Source organism: Bos indicus, chromosome 5, assembly GCF_029378745.1.
Source record: "Bos indicus isolate NIAB-ARS_2022 breed Sahiwal x Tharparkar chromosome 5, NIAB-ARS_B.indTharparkar_mat_pri_1.0, whole genome shotgun sequence".
In the NCBI taxonomy this organism is placed as follows: Eukaryota; Metazoa; Chordata; class Mammalia; order Artiodactyla; family Bovidae; genus Bos; species Bos indicus.
In genome coordinates this window covers 47,089,860-47,112,209 of record NC_091764.1, presented here as the reverse complement: position 1 = coordinate 47,112,209, position 22,350 = coordinate 47,089,860, and the positions used below count along the sequence as shown (strand labels likewise).

Below are 22,350 nucleotides of genomic sequence, written 5' to 3'. Positions count from 1 at the left end.
GTTTATAAAGATTCTTATTCAAGAAGATAAAAATAACTTGCATTTTGTAAGTGTGGAGCATGCATAACTGCCAATGTCTCCCATTTAAGATACCTCATAAATCATGTAGCTGCTCTCTCTCTCTGCACCTTTAGGCATTTCTGGGCACTTAAAAACTATTGGACAAGTGCAAATCTCACGAGGAACTTAAAGCAGCAATAAGTATAAGACAAAATTCCAGTTCTCTGCTATTTAGAAGCTCATTTACAAATACCTTAATATGGATATATTCTGTTTTTCTTAAGGTATCATTGCTTCTAGTTGCCAGCAAGTAAGAGTCCCCTTAATAATAAAATTACAAACATGCATCAGAGAAAAGCATTTGAACTTCCTTCTACAAACAACGCTTTGGATTAATCATAGATAACTGTCTGGAAGTCTGCATGAGGAACAGTAATTATCAGCATCAATTTGAACAAGAACATTTATTTCTTGCAAATAAACTAGTCTCTTACTCAGAACAAAAAAAAACCAGTTATCTAAAAGCAACAATTACAACAGAACATATTCTAACCACCTACTACATTGACTTGCAAGATACTTTTTTGAATGACTCATTAAAATACTAACATTATCAATTAATTGCACTGAAAATATAACATCTTAGGGAAAAACCTGAATGAACCTTTTAGCCAACCCAATATTAATCTGTGTATAGATCTGGACCCTTTATCCTGTTTAGATGCTGATAGCTATCCTTGCAACAAATCAAGCAAAATGTAGCACTTGAGTACTTACAGAACAGCTCCTAGAGAACACCATCTGGAAAACCTTTTGCATTTAAGATTAAAGCTGAACGCAAGGTTTATTGTGAGCCCCAGCATGCGAGAAGGAACAGGAGGAGGGTGGAGGGTAAGCGCTTACTTCGAAAATGCTCTGAAGCGTAATAATACACATCCTCATAGCCCTCGTGGTAATCCTCTTCTGGTCGGTACTTTTTCCCCTTTCTTCTCCTGGATCTTCTTATCTGCTTGACAAATCCCAGGAAGCGGTCCATCTCTCGCTCCCCGCACCACCTGGCTCAGCCAGCACAGGAGTGGAGCAACAGCCCAGCTGCTTGGGATTCGGTGGAGCATGAATGCCCAACACCGAACCTGGGGCTGGGGGACGCGCTACCCTTCCATCTGCCTCGGAGCCACCAGCAAGGCAGAGATTTTTAGCCGGGGTGGGGAGGAAAAAATAACAACGGTATGAGTTTACCCTGACCAGATTTCTTACTTTGCTCAATACCCTTTCAAGTGTGTAATTTAGAAAGCATTTAAGAAAAAGAAAAAGAGAGAGAAAGTGAAATGATCATGAAAGACTACGAGAAAAAAATCAAGGGCAAAGCGTTGAATTTCAAATCGCTTTGTAACAAAACAAAATAAAGTTCAACCAGCGATTCCGCTGAGACTCGAGGAGTCCCAGCACTAGAATTTCACTATCCAATGTCTCCATCATCAGGAACGGGGGTGTAGGAGGAGAGAGGGGCGGGGAAACTTGTTAGTCAATGGACTGAACCAAAGCTGGAGACGGAACAGACTTTTTCTTACTGCTCATCCCTCCTCACCTACCCTAGAGTCCAGCACCCAAGCACGGGCTTGGGAAAAGTCTTGGCAAACTATTGTTTGCATGGGGCTGATGGATTAACCCTTAGTTCTCTCTTGCATATCATATTAATGAGCTGCAAAGTGGTTTCATCCATATGCACTGCCTCTTGCTGACAAAAGTGTGCAGTATGTGTTAATTGGAGCAGCAGGGAGAAGGCTCAGCAGCTGCTTTCAAATGACACATTTACCCACTGGGCATTAATGTATTCGAATCGCTGTTTGATCTAAATATTAAAATGCACTTCACAGAGAGGTTTCTCATAGGCTTAGTAACACCATACCATAATCAGCAAATAAAGGAAACTGCATGCTTTGGGGAAAGAAATACAAAAAATCCAACTCTGCTTACTCTGAACTCAAATATAAATCTGGCTGTGTTTTTACACCTTTTTAAAAAATATGAAAAGGAATGGGCTAAATAGCAAATAAAATTTACTCCTTCTTGGTGAAGATGTAAGGAGGGAAAGAAGTTTTGGAAAATGCTCATACCCTATTTGTCCTTTGTTTCTATAATCTCAGCCATTTTTTGCGTGTGTTTAAGTATGACAATCAGAAACACCTCAGACTAGCAGAAGAGGTACACTAAGGACTAGACAGGTCAGTGTTAATCAGGAATAATCTTTTTCTCTCCAGTTTCTTTTTCAGATCTTTCAATGAAGGCGAATTTTTAATACCAGGAAAAATTTGATTTGTTTACACTATAATGAATCAAATCATGTCAGCATATTACCTACTAAATTAATAATATTCTGTAGCTCCATATTCCCAGAAATGTAATTTTAAAAAAAGCTCCTTACTGTATAAAGATCGTTCAATATCTATGCAATATCAAGTCTGTAGGAACACCCCAGAGTGTCTTCCAGAAGAAAGTGACTGCACTTTGCATTATCTGTTCTTAGATTCACAAGCAATCTGTCTCACCTCTAGATTTTGACAGCTCTCTATTTTCAGATATTAATTACTAATGATGGAGTAGGGAGACATTTACTCAAAGAGGTAAAAATTAGTCAACCAAGAATATTTTGGCCCTAAGATGTGTAGTTAGATTTACAGTTAGACTCAGTGATTACATGAATCTCCCCTATTCCTAGAGATTTCCCTTTTTTATGCCCATGAAGAGAAACACAAACTTAATGATGCTGACATAAAGATACTATAAAAGGTTTTATGAACAACTTTAAACAAAAAAATCACCTGTCTGGTGGTTTCAAATCATTTATTATTCTGACACCCTCAACCAAAATAAACTAGAATGATTTAGAAATGGTGAGCTAACAATTTGAAGATCTGGAGTCAGGATCTTGAGTAGATCACTAAATAAATGATAATAATAACAATACATAACCTTTTCTTTCATTGAATCCTAACAACCTTTATAAGGAGGTGACACCTCTATGGATAAGGAAAGAAGGTTCAAAGGTGTTTTACTGGTTTATCCAAGATCACGCAGGTAACACTGCCAAGTATTATCTAGTACCAAGTATTTTATCATACAAATTCAGAGATTATCTTGCCCATTCAAGAAGTATTTTTCATTCAGTGATTCAGTTTTTCTTTCTGTGTACTTGTGATATTGAAATCGAGTTTGAAAACAGTTGCTGACTTTTCTTTTTAATTGAGCTAAACATATATCCAGGGTTATATGACTAATCAAATATACTTTCCCCCAGAGACTGTATCAGATCAGATCAGATCAGATCAGTTGCTCAGTCGTGTCCAACTCTTTGCGACCCCATGAATCGCAGCATGCCAGGCCTCCCTGTCCATCACCAACTCCCGGAGTTCACTCAGACTCACGTCCATCAAGTCGGTGATGCCATCCAGCCGGTGATGCCATCCAGCCATCTCATCCTCTGTCGTCCCCTTCTCCTCCTGCCTCCAATCCCTCCCAGCATCAGAGTCTTTTCCAATGAGTCAACTCTTCGCATGAGGTGGCCAAAGTACTGGAGTTTCAGCTTTAGCATCATTCCTTCCAAAGAAATCCCAGGGCTGATCTCCTTCAGAATTGACTGGTGAGACTGTATAGGCAACAAATTTTATACAACTACCTCTGACTTATTATAACTCCTAAATTTGTGGAGTCCACATTAAGCTTTATAGTTATTAGCTCCCAGTTCAGCCTGAAAGAACTGACAATACAGAATAGACGATACTTTATAAAAGAACCTCTTTGACACAGATGTATAGAACAGTCTTTTGGACTCTGTGGGAAGGGGAGGGGGGATGATTTGGGAGGATGGCATTGAAACATGTATAATATATAAGAAACGAATCGCCAGTCCAGGTTCGATGCAGGATACAGGATGCTTGGGGCTGGTGCACTGGGATGACCCAGAGGGATGGTATGGGGAGGGAGGTGGGAGGGGGGTTCAGGATGGGGAACACGTGTACACCCATAGTGGATTCATGTTGATGTATGGCAAAACCAATACAAAATTGTAAAGTAATTAGCCTCTAATTAAAATAAATAAATTTAAATTTAAAAAAATGTAATTATCAAAGACACAGTTGAATAAAAATGTTCAGCCCTCCCCCCGAAAAAAAAGAACCTCTTTGCAGAAATCAGTCTTAAAACACTCCACTATAGTTTACTGATTTTTAATTCTACTATTTAAAGAGACTAAGAGTTTCCCAAGCAATGATAAACAACCATTTTTTGAACAAGAACCAATGCAAAGTAAAATTGAGACTGTTCTTGTAAATACACAGATATCATGCTTAAGCACCTTTCTATTATTTTCCTAGATTTGTAGGATTTTGAGAGGTTAACATTCTGGTATGTGATTATAACAAGATTATTATAGAAGATGAGATTTGGTGGAGCTACAGAAGAGTTTCAAGTTCAGCCACAGATTTGGAAGAGAGTGGTAGAGGAGGTGACAGCCCCAGTAAAACAATCATAGATGCTTGGGAAGCAGAAATAGGGAATCCGCTTTATTTAGAGGAGGTCTACTTGGGTCACAGAAGATGAAGAAAGGTGGAAGTGAATGACATGAGGGAAAGGGAGCACTGCGTATGTGTCACGGTCCAAAAGACAGAAGGCGAGACACCTGCTACCCTGCCTGAGGTGGGGTGCATGAAGTCAGGATCCCTTAATCCATCTTCCTCCAGCCCAGACCTCTGGGCCCAGAATTCTTCCCTCATTCTATCCTAAATACTCCAAGCTTAGCAAACTAAAATCTAAAAGAACTGATGCTATGCAATAATGAACTAAGATTCCACAACAATTGGCAAATTAGTGAAGTTCAAATACATTCAGTTAAATACAGGACTGTTTCTGTAGAGGCGCTCTTTCACCCCAGACCACAAACACTGGTAAGTGGTGCTATTCCCCAGTGACTGCACTCTGCAGTCTGAACAGATGGGAAGGTTTCGAGGTTGCAAATGGCACTTCACAGAACAAGCAATTCCCACAAATGTGTTTGGTTTGGCTCACACTGAAGTTTTTTTTTTTTTTAATGGGCTAACATCTAAAAGTTAGGAATTTCACAAATAAAACATTCTTTTTTCCCTTGAAAAGTCAAAAGATCTGACAGCTCTGAATCCAGTTCCAACATAGCAACCATGGACTAAAACTGAGTGGCGGTTGCCACCGTAAAACATGTGCTTTCCACTGAGCCACAGTCCCTCCCCTGGGCCCAATTCACTCATCCAGTTACCATCTGCCCCCTGCAGGCATTTATACTTGTGAACCTTGGTTGAGGTAGTATGCTGCCAGTTCCAAAACACTAATTTAAGAGAAATTTCAGCTCCCTTATATTTTCATGTAAAGAAAGCGGATTATTATGACAAATTGGTTTTAGTTGAACTAAATGTTCACTAAATTGTAAAATTAAATGTCTTAGAAAAAAACTTGGGAAGATGGGAAAATAAAGCAGATTGAATTATTCAACAAAATGTGCTTCAACCGAGAATAGCAGATACATGTTAGCAAATATTTTTTTAAACGCTAATTCTTTTCTTTCTAGGAAGTAGGTAATAGTTGCCTGAATTCCATTTACATGGTTTCCCCACTCTTCTAAATTAGATTCGCCGTTGCCTTTTAGGGAAAGAGGAAGAGATCAAATTTTGAGATTAAGTCTTCAATTGACAGTGTTCCCTAGATCTCTGATTAGTTCGGGCCCTTCTGTGTTTATTTAGATTGAGCAGTGGTTAGAGTATTTTCTGAATAGTAATATGGAACATCCAATCTACTAGAGAAATCTTTGAGACATTAAGTCAATCTGGCTCTTTTCGATGCCACGGTGATTATGCATGATGCCAAACACTGTGGTAGACTCCCTGTTACCACAGGGAAGATGCTCAGACATAGTGAAGGGGAAACAGGGAAAACACACTGTTCCCTGGCAATAAACCTGTCAGACCCAACACCACTTTACTGCAGCATGTGATTTGTAATATACTCCAATTAGTCTAAATGAAATTCATAGATCATGTAACTCATAAACATATAACTTCAACATAAAATACCTTACCCAATAATCTACATTTAAATATCTATTATTAAATAGATTAATTTAATTATTAATCTATTTACTATCTATTAATTTAATAATAGATATTTAAATTAGTAAATTTGAGGACACCAGCAGATGGCGTTAGATCTTTGCACCTACTTCTAATAAACAACTTCAAACTTAAGAGATAATCAAAAGCCATTCCATACAATGTACATAAAATAAAAGGGTAGAGTCACAGGTAGACAGCACAGTAAAAATTAGTGTGTTCACTGTATATTAAAATGGTGAAAAATATCTCATGTCAAAAAAATGAAAAAACTAATCACAGACTGGGAGAAGATATCCGCACAAGGCACATCTCATAAGTGACTGTTATCCAAAATATACGAAGAACACTTAAAACTCAACAATAAGAAGACAAACTACCCAGTTGAAAAATGGGCTAAGACTCTAATAGACATGTCACCAAAGAAGATTTACAGCCGACACATACGCATATGAAAAGATGTTCCACATGACATGGCATCAAGGAATTGCAACCACAATCAATAAAGAGATACCCACTACACCTACTAGAATGGACAAACTCCGGAACATTGACGGCAAAATGCCCGAGGATGTGCAACAGGAACATCCAGTCACTGCCGGTGGAAATACAAAATGGCACAGCAACTTTGGATGACATTTTGGCAGTTTCTTACCAAACTAAAGATACTGTTAACATACAACTCACCAATCACACTCCTTGGTATTCACTCAAAGAAGTTGAAAACTTATGTCCACACACAAATCCGTATTCAGATGTTTATGACTGGCCCTTCAGTAGGTGAGTGAATAAATAAGCTTTGATACATCAGATAATGGAATATTATTTGGCATCAAACAGAAATGAGCTATCAAGCCAGGATGAAACATGGGGGAATTTTAAATTCATATTTAGATCCACAAATGTATATTTAGTCCACAAAGAGTTGGACTGACTGAATTGAAAGAGGTCAATATGAAAAGGCTGCATAACATGACGATTCCAGTCATATGATTTTCTGGAAAAGGCAAACTATGGAGACAGTAAAAAGATTAGTGGTTGCTAGAAGTTAGCAGGGAGGGAGGGATGAGAAGGCAGAACACACAGGGTTTCTGTTAAACTACTCTGAGGATACTACGGGCTTCCCAGGGGGCTTAGTGGTAAAGAACCCGCCTGCCAATGCAGGAGATGCACGTTTGATCCCTGGGTCTGGAAGATCCCCTGGAGAAGGAAATGGCAACCCATTCCAGTATTCTTGCCTGGGAAATCCCAGGGACAGAGGAGCCTGGCGGGCTACAGTTCATGGGGTCGCAAAGAGTCAGGTACCACTGAGTGAGCACACACACAGACACACACAGACACACACACACAGAACAACACGCATGCCTCTGTATATAGCAGCATTAGCTTCTAGGCTCAAATAATTACAAACAAGCCTTCATTTACAGGAATATTTGTTCATATAGATATTCAAATGTTGTAAAGATGCAGGATATTTGGAAGAGTTTCTCCTTTTATCAATAAGAATTACTGAACCCCAAGCCCCCATCCACAAAATGCTGGTCTCCCTCCCCTTTTCTCAAACCTAGCCCATCATTATGACAATCCAAAATGTCCTTATACATTTCCAATAGAGACATCTTGGGTCTTCTTTCTGACAACCATGGAGCTAAATTATAAATTAACCAAGGAAATGAAGCCCTACTCCTGGAATTCTTCCTGTGTGTGTGTAATACCTACCCCTACCCACACCCACAGTGGCCACAAGACTGGAAAAGGTCAGTTTTCATTCCAATCCCAAAGAAAGGCAATGCCAAAGAATGCTCAAACAACCGCACAATTGCACTCATCTCACACGCTAGCAAAGTAATGCTTAAAATTCTCCAAGCCAGGCTTCAGTAATATGTGAACCGTGAACTTCCTGATGTTCAAGCTGGTTTTAGGAAAGGGAGAGGAACCAGAGATCAAATTGCCAACATCCGCGGGATCATCAAAAAAGCAAGAGAGTTCCAGAAAAACATCTATTTCTGCTTTATTGACTATGCCAAAGCCTTTGAATGTGTGGATCACAAGAAACTGTGGAAAATTCTGAAAGAGATGGGAATACCAGACCACCTGAGTTGCCTCTTGAGAAACCTATATGCAGGTCAGGAAGCAACAGTTAGAACTGGACATGGAACAACAGACTGGTTCCAAATAGGAAAAGGAGTATGTCAAGGCTGTATATTGTCACCCTGCTGATTTAACTTATATACAGAGTACATCATGAGAAACGGTGGGCTGAAAGAAGCACAAGCTGGAATCAAGATTGCTGGGAGAAATCTCAATAACCTCAGATATGCAGATGACACCACCCTTATGGCAGAAAGTGAAGAGGAACTCAAAAGCCTCTTGATGAAAGTGAAAGAGGACAGTGAAAAAGTTGGCTTAAAGCTCACCATTCAGAAAACTAAGATCATGGCATCTGGTCCCACCACTTCATGGGAAATAGATGGGGAAACAGTGGAAACAGTGTCAGACTTTATGTTTTGGGGCTCCAAAATCACTGCAGATGGTGATTGCAGCCATGAAATTAAAAGATGCTTACTCCTTGGAAGGAAAGTTATGACCAACCTAGATAGCATATTGAAAAGCAGAGACATTACTTTGTCAACAAAGGTCCATCTAGTCAAGGCTATGGTTTTTCCAGTAGTCATGTATGGATATGAGAGTTGGACTATAAAGAAAGCTGAGCACTGAAGAATTGATGCTTTTGAATTGTGGTGTTGGACAAGACTCTTGAGAGTCCCTTGGACTGCAAGGAGATCCAAGTACTCCATCCTAAAGGAGATCAGTCCTGGGTGTTCATTGGAAGGACTGATGCTGAGGCTGAAACTCCAATACTTTGGCCACCTCATGCGAAGAGTTGACTCATTGGAAAAGACCCTGATGCTGGGAGGGATTGGGGGCAGGAGGAGAAAGGGACAACAGAGGATAAGATGACTGAACTGAACTGAACCCCCACCCTACCTTTGTTCTCCTGTTTAAGATACTTTGAACTGTGAAGACTAATTTTATCACTCAACTATTTCAGCAGTTGATATTCAAAGACAGGTAATATCCTAAGAAATATGAACAGCATAATACTAATCCTTTGTGCTTTCTTGCTCTTTATGAATCTGTGCAAAATTTAAGAGAAACTAAGTTCCAAAAGGAATGCTTCAAATTAAAAACAAGTCCTTCACAGCATATCCAAGGAATTTAAATTATTATTTTGCCAGTAACAGCAGTCAGATTTACTAGAAGGAAAACACTGTTGGTATACTAGAATGAAGCCATTCTAGATAAAATCACCAAAGCCCTGCAATCTACCAGTGCTCTAGTTTGTACATTTATCTCAGTAATGAAAACACTTGTTTTCACTGTTAAAAAAATAAATGACAAAACAATAGCTCATGGTTAAAGCAGCACCAGAGCCTGAAGTAAAATGCTTTCAGTGTACAAGTAAATGTTTTCTAAACTCTCCTCAGGCGTAATATCTGTGGGTAGAGATACATCCACACAGAGACAGGCACTCACTGAGCAGATGCTCAATAAATCCTTTTTTCTTTTTGTAGTAATGATAGTAATGTGAAGATACCTTACTTAACAAAAGATAGGTAATCTAATTACATATATTTTTTAAGAATTTAGATTCACAAAATTTTGGACGACCCAGAGGGATGGTATGGGGAGGGAGGAGGGAGGAGGGTTCAGGATGGGGAACATATGTATACCTGTGGTGGATTCATTTTGATATATGGCAAAACCAATACAATATTGTAAAGTTAAAAAATAAAAGATAAATAAATAAAAAGGAAAAAAAAGAATTTAGATTCACAAAATTTTGATGTTTGAAAATATTTCAGACATCACTCCCAGCTTCTCTATTCCCCACGAACATTCAAACCTGAGGTTCCCATCAGATTCTCCAGAAATTGTACAAGGCCCATTCTTAGACTTATGTCTTTTTTCTTTCTCTCTTTTTTTTTTTGCCATGTCATGCAGCATGTAGGATTTTTAGTTCCCTGATCAGGGACAGAACCCATGACCTCTGCATTAGGAGTGCAGAGTCAACCACTGGACTGCCAGAGAAGTCCATGGACCTATGTCTTCTGGTGCACCTCTGACCCTACTTTGGAGCAGAATAAACGATGTTTCCTCTACATTCTGACTACTCTCTGCTTCTGTCTCTCTTAACATAACTCTTGCCTCCTCACAATCTCCCTCGACTCAACAGTCTAGTTAGTTAATGCGTGGTATGTAAAATGGCATTCATATTTTTCCTTATCTGCTATCATTGTTATATTTCAGGGAGAATTATAAATATATGTTTCATTTACTTATCACCTTTACCTCCCTTTGCTCTTGCTTCCTATAAGGTTGTTTTCAATTAACCCTTAATAATAATAATAATGAAGGAAAAGGAAGCCTAGTGTGCTGCAGTCCATGGGGTCGCAAAGAGTTGGACATGACTGAGCGACTGAACAACAACAATATGGCAAAAACAGGTTTAAGTATCTATTGCACTGAGCCAGTCTCCAAGAGCTTCATGAACTCATTTAATCCTCCCGACAATTTTATGAAGTTAGTACTGTAATTTGTCCTTATTTGTAGATGAGAAAAGGAGACACAGAATAGTTAAGTAACTTGCTCTCTGCTGCACAGCTGATGGTGGCATATTTACTAGTTTTAAATGAAATCCATAGATCATGTAACCATTACATACCATAGATCATATAACCATTAAATAGATGATTTAATATATACAGTTCAGTTCAGTTGCTCAGTCATGTCTCTTTGCGACCCCATGGTCCACAGCACACCAGGCCTCCTTGTCCACCACCAACTCTCAGAGTTTACTCAAACTCATGTCCATTGAGTTGGTGATGCTATCCAACCATCTCATCCTCTGTCTTCCCCTTCTCCTCCTGCCTTCAATCTTTCCCAGGATCAGGGTCTTTTCAAATGAGTGAGTTCTTCGCATTAGGTGGCCAAAGTATTGAAGTTTCCGCTTCGGTGTCAGTCCTTCCAATGGATACCCAGGACTGATCTCCTTTAGGATGGACTGGTTGCATCTCCTTGTTGTCCAAGGGACTCTCAAGAGTCTTCTCCAACACCACAGTTCAAAAGCATCAATTCTTCGGCACTCAGCTTTTTTTATAGTCTAACTCTCACATCCATACATGACTCCTGGAAAAACTATAGCTTTGACTAGACAGACCTTTGTTGGCAAAGCAATGTCTCTGCTTTTTAATAATATATATAACTTCCTAATAGTAAACCAGGCAGTTTAGAGTTTATGCTTTTTTAACTATCATGCTATGCTGTCTCTCAAGAGTTATACTACTTGAACAGTATCTTTAAATGACAATTATAATAAATTGCTATAGCTAGTTGAATGTTGCTGTCGCTCTAAACACTCAAATGAATTATCTTAAAGATTTATTTAAATTTTACAGTGTGCTGGAAATTATCTATTTTGCAAATATATAAATGATGAAAAGTATGGTAAAAAACTTTAGATGCGAAGTGAAGTTAAATATCTGCAAGCGGAATGCATTTGCTTTTCAAATTCCCTTAGTGCAAAAGTTTGACGCCCCTGCCTGAATGTAATGGTGTTTTTTTTGCCTTTGTGTTCTCATTTGGGAGATCGTGTTATATGCTCAATGTCTGATGACTGGATGAAAGATGGAATGAAGAGTGAATAAATGGATGAATGAATAATTGATGAAGAATGGCTGAAGAGACAAGATTTGCCTAACCTTGCTCACCGAGAGTGGGAGAGCTGTTACATAGTGGAAATATAGCCACGTCCACATCCACTAGGCTAACAGAGCATGGAGAAGACAGAGGTGTGAGTGGAGGCGTGAAAAACAAATTTCGACTTGCTGTCTTGACTTCCCTGTGATGTTCCAAGAAAATACAGCCAGTAAGTCACTACATCTTAAAGGGGAGACAGACCTGAATGGAGACATGGAGCAGACCTACGCCCACCACTGAAGCTCTGCAGCCTGAAGCAGAGCTGCCAGACTAGAAAGTGAAAGGACACGCTCAGTTGTGTCCAACTCTTTGTGACCCCATGACTATACCTTCCATGGAATACTCCAGAGCAGAATATTGGATTGGGTAGCCTTTCCCCTCTCCAGGGGATCTTCCCAACCCAGGAATCTAACTCCCGCATTGCAGACAGATTCTTTACCAGCTGAGTCAAGAGGGAAGCCCAGGCTGGGCCCAGACTTAATTAACCCAACTGCAAACTCCCTGCATACCTGTGAGCAGAAGAATAGAAATGACATTTGTTGTAAACCACTGGATTTGAGTGGGGCTCATAATGAGGACCGGGGAAGGCAATGGCACCCCACTCCAGTACTCTTGCCTGGAAAATCCACAGATGGAGGAGCCTGGTAGGCTGCAGTCCATGGGGTCACTAAGAGTCGGACATGACTGTGCAACTTCACTTTCAGTTTTTACTTTCATGCATTGGAGAAGGAAATGGCAACCCACTCCAGTGATCTTGCCTGAAGATTCCCAGGGACTGGGAAGCCTGGTGAGCTGCCGTCTATGGGGTCGCACAGTGTCGGACATGACTGAAGTGACTTAGCAGCAGCAGCAGCATAATGAGGATATATTAGAGTAGGTTGACTAGGGTACCATTGCCGACTTACCTAGTACAGTTCATGCTGCGTTGCAAAGGCCTCATTTTAAAACACTTTTTTTCTAGACTGGTAGGACATAAAACAAGAGTCATATCTTACTAACTTAAGATCTTACTAAGTTTAGATCTTTGGTCTCTGGAAGAGCACTGGTCACAGAGTAGATGTTCAATACATGTTTAAAGATGAAATGAATGGATGGAAGGATGAGTCTTATATAATTTATCAAATTTATTTCAGTTCTGATTGAAACCACTTGAGCACCCACCCCCAGGCACTGAGTTGGCCCAAATAAATATTGGGGGAGCTTTAGAAATAGAACAGTGACCACCTAGGAAATGTCAAGGAATTTGTCCCAGATGATGACTGGCACTGATTATTGTTTCTGTTGCCCCAAGAAGGTTTATCTTGACACAATGCACCGATGAAGAGAATCCTATCTGGGTCCTACAGAAATTAAGGTCAGGTTATGAAAGATTCTTTCCAGTTTGAGAATTAGTAATGGCTATCTGTTAGAAAAACTAAATTAGGCTTGATCTTAACTCTTAAGAAAAAAACATCAACCATTCCTTATGTTCTTCGGACACTGAAAAAAACCCATTTCTGCCTTTCTCTATTTTTAACCCCCAGTAGATGTTTTTGGAATTGGATGTTTCTGGAGTTCTGGATTATGAGAGAATAATTTCATAATCCATGTAACTCAAAGGCCAATCCAAGGAAAGAATTTCTGGTCTACCTATGAAAGTTTCACCTATTCTAATTATTTCATGGCAGGAAATTTAGCCTTATGGCAAAAACAAAATGTAAAATCTTGTCAGGAAAGGTTGGAATCTGTTTTTGTACAAAAATACATATATTTGAAAAAATAATGTAAATTCTTTTCTATTGGATTATTTTTTCAAAAGAATTGTATGGAATATAGAGTTTGTTTCTAACTCTTTCAAAATAACCAAATTAGTTTTGCAAGTGTGCATACTATCTAGTATATGTCTAAATTAATTTTTTTCTGCACTGATTTTACCAACTGGTTATACAGTGCACCAAACAGGTATGTAGTATATTATGCTTTTTAAGTATTTCAAATGAAGTCAGCAAAGCTATATAAACACAAAAGTATCTTGGTGCAATTTATAATTGGTCCTATAGCATTAAATAAAAGGAGAAGGCTGCTGTGTTTATATTCTCCATGTACTATGATCCCTCAAGCTCCAGATTCACTTAACCATATCCAACTTCCTACTAAGATGCATAATAGACATCTCCAAGATAACAAGGTCAGAAACTCTAAAGACAGTCCTCAACCCTGCATCTCTCATCCTAGCTCTCATCTTACTAGCCAGTGTTACTCTTCTAGTTGTTCAGGCCGGAAACCAGAGTCATCCCTGATCTCTCCTTTAGACCTCCCATATCCAATTTATCAGCTATACCTTCAAAATATATCCCAAACTGATTAGCAGTGGCAAATGATTACATATAGGATGGACAAACACCAAGGCCCTATCATATAGCATGCTGCTGCTGCTGCTGTGTCACTTCAGTCATGTCCGACTCTGTGCGACCCCACAGACAGCAGCCCACCAGGCTCCCCGTCCCTGGGATTCTCCAGGCAAGAACAATGGAGTGGGTTGCCATTTCCTTCTCTAATGCAGGAAAGTGAAAAGTGAAAGTGAATTCGCTGTTGTGTCTGACTCGTAGCGACCCCATGGACTGCAGCCCACCAGGCTCCTCAGTCCATGGGACTTTCCAGGCGAGAGTACTGGAGTGGGGTGCCATTGCCATCTCCACGATATAGCATAGGTCACCCCAGATGCCCGCACTGTGATACAGTCTACTGTCACTTCTGCCTGTCAGAAATTACTTTGTTTCATAATGTGCTTACTTATATGTGATCTGTTTTTTTCTCTTCTAGAATATGATCTCTGTGAGAGGAAGGACCTTTACCCTCATGTGTGTGCATGCGTGCTCAGTCACTTCAGTCGCGTCTGACTCTTTGCAACCCTACAGACTGTAGCCTGCCAGGCTCCTCTGTCTATGAGGATTCTCCAGGCAAGAATACTGGAGTGGGTTGCTACTTCCTTCTCCCGGAGATCTTCCCGACCCAGGGATCAAACGTGAGTCTTCTATGTCTCCTGCATTGGCAGGTGGGTTCTTTACCACTAGCGCCATCTAGGAAGCCTCTTACCCTCATGTATGCTGCTCTACTTCCCAGCTGTGAACATTGCCTGGCAATGCAGATGAACCATAAGCATTTGTTCAATGAATGAATCAGATTTAGTGTGACTGTTAATGGAAACATACTATTTAAATTACACAAGGATCTTTAAAGTGTTCTTCCTGAAAGTGTATTAAACACCAAAATATGCCACCAAGAATATGAAATAGAGCCAGTTCTAAAGATTGGTCAGAGCTGGCATGCATTAAGTAGCTAACATGACACAGATGCTAAATATACTTTATAGAGTGAATAAATCAATCTTTAAAGCTATGGATGCTCCAAAAGCCCATTTTAGCTAATGGTTTCAAGCTCTTCATTAACCTTATAACTAAAGCTAACATCAACTAGGGACTTCCCTTGTGGCTCAGCTGGTAAAGGATCTGCCTGCAATGGGGGAGACCTGGGTTCAAACCCTGGGTTGGGGAGATACCCTGGAGAAGGGAAAGGCTACCCACTCCAGTATTCTGGCCTGGAGAATTCCATGAAGTATATAGTCCATGGGGTTTCAAAGATTCGGACACTACTGAGCGACTTTCACTTCACATCAATATCAAGTAGAACGATGGCTTTGAGTTTCCCTCTCTCCTGTTGCACACCCACTACTTAAATATTAAGTTTGTAATACGTATGTGGGAAATAATTGAGTGAATAAATACACAAACAGGCTTCACTAGTGGCTCAGCAGTAAAGAATCCACCTACAATGCAGGAGACATGGGTTCGATCCCTGGGTCGGGAAGATCCCCTGGAGAAGGAAATGGCAGCCCACTCCAGAATTCTTGCAAGGAAATCCCATGGACAGAGGTGTCTGTCAGGCTACAATCCATGAAGTCACAAAAGAATCAGACATGACTTAGCAACTAAACAACCACAAAATGCAAAAGGGAAGGAAACAGCCAAAGGTTCAATAATAAAAGTAAAGAAGAGAGGTAAGAACAAGGTTAATCCAAGTTGGATAAACAATTCCTTAAAAATAAATAACCTGTAAGTACTTTGATCCATCCATCTGTCTTGGGTGGCCCTACAGGGCATGCTCATAGTTTCACTGAGTTAGAAAAGGCTGTGGTCCATGTGATCAGATTGGTTAGTTTTCTGTGGTTGTGGTTTCCATTCTGTCTGCCCTCTGATGGAGAATGATAAGAGGCTTATAGAAGCTTCCTGATGGGAGAGACTGACTGAGGGGGAAACTGGGTCTTGTTCTGATGAATGGGGCCATGCTCAGCAAATCTTTAACCCAATTTTCTGTTGATGGGCGGGACTGTGTTCCCTCCCAGTTGTTTACCTGGGGCCAAACTATGGTGGAGGTAACAAAGATAATGGCAACCTCCTTCAAAAGGTCCCATGCACACACTGCTACACTCAGCGCCCCCAACTCTGCATCAGGCCACCTCTGACACATGCCTCTGCCAGAGACTCCTGAACACTCACAGGCAAGTCTGGATCAGTCTCTTGGGGGTCACTGCTCGTTTCTCCTGGGTCCTGGAGCGCACAAAGTTCTGTCTGTGCCCTCCAAGAGTCTATTTCCCAGTCCTGTGTAAGATGGGCGGGTCATGGTGGAGAGTTCTGACAAAATGTGGTCCACTGGAGAAGGGAATGGCAAACCACTTCAGTATTCTTGCCTGGAGAACCCCATGAACAGTATGAAAAGGCAAAAAGATAGGACACTGAAAGATGAACTCCCCAGGTCGGTACGTGCTCATTATGCTACTGGAGATCAGTGCAGAAATAACTCCAAAAAAGAATGAGGAGACGGAGCCAAAACAAAAACAACAACCAGTTGTGGATGTGACTGGTGATGGAAGTAAAGTCTGATGCTATAAAAAACAATATTGTATAGGAACCTGGAATGTTAGGTTCATGAATCGAGGTAAATTAGAAGTGATCAAACAGGAGATGGCAAGAGTGAACAATGACATTTTAGAAATCAGTGAACTAAAATGGACTGGAATGGGTGAATTTAAACTCAGATGACCATTATATATCTACTACTGTGGGCAAGCACCCCTTCGAAGAAATAGGGTACCCCTTATAGTCAACAAAAGAGTCCAAAATGCAGTACTTGGATGCAATCTAAAAAATGACAGAATGTTCGTTTTCAAGACAAATCATTCAATATCACAGTAATCCAAGTCTATGTCCCAACCAGTACTGCTGAAGAAGCTGAAGTTGAACACTTCTATGAAGACCTACAAGACCTTCTAGAACTAACACCCAAAAAAGATGTCCTCTTCATCACAGGGCAATGAAATGTAAAAGTAGGAAGTCAAGAGATACCTGGAGTAACAGGCAAATTTGGCCTTGGAGTACAAAATGAAGCAGGTCAAAGGCTAACAGAGTTTTGCCAAGAGAACGCACTGATCATAGCAAATACCCTCTTCCAACAACACAAGAGAAGGCTCTACACATGGACATCAACAGATGGTCAATACTGAAATTAGATTGATTATATTCTTTGCAGCCAAAGATGGAGAATCTCTCTACAGTCAGCAAAAACAAGACCGGGAGCTGACTGTGGCTCAGATCATGAACTCCTTATTGCCAAATTCAGACTTAAATTGAAGAAAGTAGGGAAACCCACTAAACCATTTAGGTATGACCTAAATCAAATCGCTTATGATTACACAATGGAAGTGACAAATAGATTCAAGGGATTAGATTTGAAGACAGAGTGCCTGAAGAACTATGGACAGAGGTTTCTGACATTGTATAGGAGGCAGGGATCAAGATCATCCTCAAGAAAAAGAAGTGCAAAAAGGCAAAATGGTTGTCTGAGGAGGCCTTACAAATAGCTGTGAAAAGTAGAGAAGCTAAAGGCAAAGGAGAAAAGGAAAGATATATCCATTTGAATGCAGAGTTCCAAAGAAAAGCAAGGAGAGATAAGAAAGCCTCCCTTAGTAATCAATACAAAGAAATAGAGGAAAACAATAGAACGGGAAAGACTAGAGATCTCTTCAAGAAAATTAGAGACACCAAAGGAGCATTTCATGCAAAGATGGGCACAATAAGGAACAGAAATGGTTTGGACCTAACAGAAGCAGAAGATATTAAGAAGAGGTGCAATACACAGAAGAACTGTACAAAAAAGTTCTTCATGACCCAGATAATCACAATAAGTGATGGTGTGATCATTCACCTAGAGCCATATATCCTGGAATGCGAAGTCATTGGGCCTTAGGAAGCATCACTACGAATAAAGCTAGTGGAGGTGATGGAATTCCAGTTGAACTCTTTCAAATCCTGAAAGATGATGCTGTGTAAGTGCTGCACTCAATATGCCAGCAAATTTGGAAAACTCAGCAGTAGCCACAGGACTGGAAAAGGTCAGTTTTCATTCCAATCACAAAGAAAGGAAATGCCCAAGAACGCTCAAACTACCACACAATCGCACTCATCTCACACGCTAGTAAAGTAATGCTCAAAATTCCCCAAACCAGTCTTCAACAGTACATGGACCATGAACTTCCAGATGTTCACGCTGGATTTAGAAAACACAGAGGAACCAGAGATCAAATTGCCAACATCCGCTGGATCATCGAAAAAGCAAGAGAGTTCCAGAAAAACATCTACTTCTGCTTTATTGACTACATCAAAGCCTTTGACTGTGTGGATCACAACAAACTGTGGAAAATTCTTAAAGAGATGAGAATACCAGACCACCTTACCTGCCTCCTGAGAAATGTGTATGCAGATGAAGAAGCAACAGTTAGAATTGGACATGGAACAACAGACTGGTTCCAAATAGGGAAAGGACCTGCTTATTTAACTTTATATATAGAGTACATCATGAGAAACCCTGGGCTGGATGAAGCACAAGCTGGAGTCAAGATTGCTGGGAGAAATATCAACAACCTCAGATACGCAGATAACACCACCTTTATAGCAGAAAGCCTATTAGAACTAAACAGCCTGTTGATGAAAGTGAAAGAGGAGAGTGAAAAAGTTGGCTTAAAACTCAACATTCAGAAAACTAAGATTATAGCATCTGGTCCCATCAGGGCAAATAGATGGGGAAACAATGGGAACACTGACAGACTTTATTTTTCTGGGCTCCAAAATCACTGCAGATGGTGACTGCAGCCATGAAATTAGAAGACAATTGCTCCTTGGAAGAAAAGTTATGACCGACCTAGACAGCATATTCAAAAGCAGAGACATTACTTTGCCAACAAAGGTCTGTCTAATCAAAGCTGTAGTTTTTCCAGTAGTCATGTATGGATGTAAGAGTTGGACAATAAAGAAAGCTGAGAGCCAAAGAACTGATGCTTTTGAACTTTGGTATTGAAGAAGACTCTTGAGAGTCTCTTGGACTGCAAGGAGATCCAACCAGTCTATCCTAAAGGAAATCAGTCCTGAATATTCATTGGAAGGACTGGTGTTGAAGCTGAAACTCCAATACTTTAGCCACCTAATGCAAAGAACTGACTCATTGGAAAAGACCCTGATCCTGGGAAAGATTGAAGGTGGGATAAGAAGGGGACAACAGAGGATGAGATGGTTGGATGGCATCATCGACTCGATGGACATGAGTTTGAGTAAACTGAGTGTTGGTGATGGACAGGGAGGCCTGGAGTGCTGCCGTCCATGGGATCACAAATAAGCAGACACAACTGAGTGACTGAACTGAACTGAACTGAACTGAAGTATTTTGATAGCAAATCAGGCAAGCATGCTTGTAAATGACAGCTTGAATTAGGGGTCTAGGAAATGGCTTTAAGAGGAGAAGGTCAAGAAGCTAAGATGAATCATATGGCAAAGCACTTATAGGAAGGAAAAGAAGAGAAATTTAAATCAGATTAGTCATCACCATTCAAAAGAGAAGTGAGACTACAGGAAACTATTTTAAATACCAAGAAAATGTTTCTGTAGCCAAATGAATTGATGAAGGAAAAAAAAAAGCAACAACCCTAAGCTTTTTGAAATGCAGTGCTCTGGTAGAATGAATCAACCAACCATGAAACATAACTAAACAAATAAATGTGTGCCATTTAAAAATAGACTTTCCTTGCTTTTAGTGGCCTGTAGCCTGGAAGGAAGAGAGAGAGAAAGAGAGAGAGGAGAAGGAAGACAAGGAAGAGGAGGGGAAATAGGAGGAGATGGGAAGACAGAAGGAAGTATGAATGAACTCCCAGGCAACAGAATCCATTGGTAATATATTGTTCAGAACCATCAATATAAAGCGTAAATAGATGACACACATTCTCACATTACCTAAGAGGATTTCATAATCAGCACTATTTTTTCTTGATCACTTGAAAGTACCTACTTATATAAAAATTATAACATTTTCCAGCTAGAAGAGATTCCTAGTCTAAATCCAACAACAATACATCTTCAGGGAAAATATGAATTCTGATACTCTGCAAATTTTTGAAAGTCCTATAACATTTGGATGGCACATGAAGGATTTTGAATTTGTCAATTATTTTAAATTTTTAACTAACACTTATTCCACACATAGTTATTGACTGAATATATTAATTAATTTTATGTGGTAGAAAAAACAGAAAAAAGATCTTTAAAACCTTAAAGAATAAACTCAATTTTCCAAGCCTTTTGAATCCTAATATACTTGGAACCTCAGAATGACTGCTTGACATTTCATTTTGCAAGAAGTCTAAACAACCACAATAAATTTACAAATGCAGACATGCCACAGTTAAATTTCATTTCACGCTCAGTAAGCAAACATTATCAAACTGTAAGCACTGTCCTCCACTGTCTTTTTAACTTAAAATCTTCTAGCCAATGGATGGTCGACCTTGAAATATTTCACAGATGGATGAATTGGCTTAGTTTATTCATCAATTTGCAGACTAGCTAACTGAGGCTATATGTATTACTGTTCAGGCAGGTGGCTCTATGCTTTATTTAATAAACAACACAAATAATTAGTGATTTGACAGAATCAAATTAGAGACCTAATTAGGAATTATTCGAGAAAAGCCTTCTAAAGATAAAGAATATTTTTTGTGTGTGTGTTCCAAGATTTTATAAACTTGCTTCCGCTTTCTACTATTAATGGCAAATTTCTTTAAACAGTTTGCATTGATTCCAATGAAAGCAAGAAAATACCTTCATTGAAGAAATCATCAGATTATACAGGAGTCAGAGATATCAAATGAGGGCTGAGTGCTAGAGTTCTCGGTAACTACTGAATTTATTAGTGCTTTCCTTCATTTTTAGATTATGTGTAAAAAGGAAGCTTTACTTAAACATATTTGGTTTCATAATACTGTCATTTCATTTGTCATCTGCATTTATCAGCTACTCAGTAAAGGTAACAAAGATACAACATGAAAACACATGAAAAACCCACTCATAACATACTTTCTAATTTCAATGCCAAAATCCCACTTAGTATGTGAAAACCTTGTGTTGAGTTTTTATTTATTAAATTTTAAAATTGTTACTCCGTAGCAATTTTCAGTGACACATTATCAAAAGGCAAATTATTCATGCAGATTTTACATCCTAGAAAAAATTCTCCTTTGACTAATCAAACATTGAATTTTACAGATACGAACTAAGGAAATTTTCTTTTCAGTTGCAATACACACTGTTCCCCAGTATGGAAGCTTTATCCTGTAGGGTTCAAGTGGTTAGTTTTAGTCATGATTTGCATCTGATCCTTGTGGACACTACAAGTCAATTATTCATACCCATCTTGACTTTTCTTTCCTATCACTGGTACATCACTGAGTAAAATCCTATTCAAACTCTCAAGAATTGATATAGCTACTTTAGTGATACAACTACAATTGAACTGTTCAAAGCCCAGCTACAGACGAACATATATAAGTGCTCTTTCAGTAATGCATTATTAAAGAAATGAAAAGAAGTGAAAAGTGTTAGTCACTCAGTCGTGGCCGACTCTTTGTAACCCCATGGACTGTAGCCTGCCAGGCTTCTCTGTTCATGGGGATTCTCCAGGCAAGAATACTGGAATGGGTTGCCACTCCCTTCTCCAGAGGATCTTCCCAACCTAGGGATCGAACCTGGGTCTCCCACATTGGAGGCAGAGTCTTTACCATCTGAGCCACCAAGGAAATAAGATTCAATTAATTTGTATAGTAACGACTGTTAAAGTTTAAATGACAGACTATCTTCATCGATACTACCATATGCCCTTTACACAAACTTGTAATCATCTGCTTGCTTAACTATGAGTTCAGGGCAAAACTGCCCTTTTTATTGCTGTGAGCTGAATGTCTAAGCATATATTATTCTCCTTGAAAGTGAAAGTGTTAGTCACCAAGTCGTGTCTGACTCTTTGCAACTCCTTGGACTGTAGGATGGGGATCCCTCAAGGATCCTCTGTCCATGGTATTCTCTGTGTATTCTCCAAGCAA

The 22,350-nt window shown here is 39.6% G+C and overlaps 1 protein-coding gene across 6 annotated transcripts in view; it reads right to left on the bottom strand.

The window, feature by feature from the left end:
- The window catches only part of GRIP1 (glutamate receptor interacting protein 1), a 502,117-nt gene that overhangs the window by 456,874 nt on the left and 22,893 nt on the right, over nt 1-22,350 (bottom strand). For all 6 annotated transcript variants that reach the window (XM_070789346.1, XM_070789345.1, XM_070789349.1 and 3 more), the window contains exon 1: nt 904-22,350. This exon is cut by the window's right edge. In XM_070789346.1, the coding sequence (XP_070645447.1) occupies nt 904-1,036 (133 nt within the window). In that variant the 5' untranslated portion in view covers nt 1,037-22,350. The remainder of the gene's footprint in view (nt 1-903) is intronic.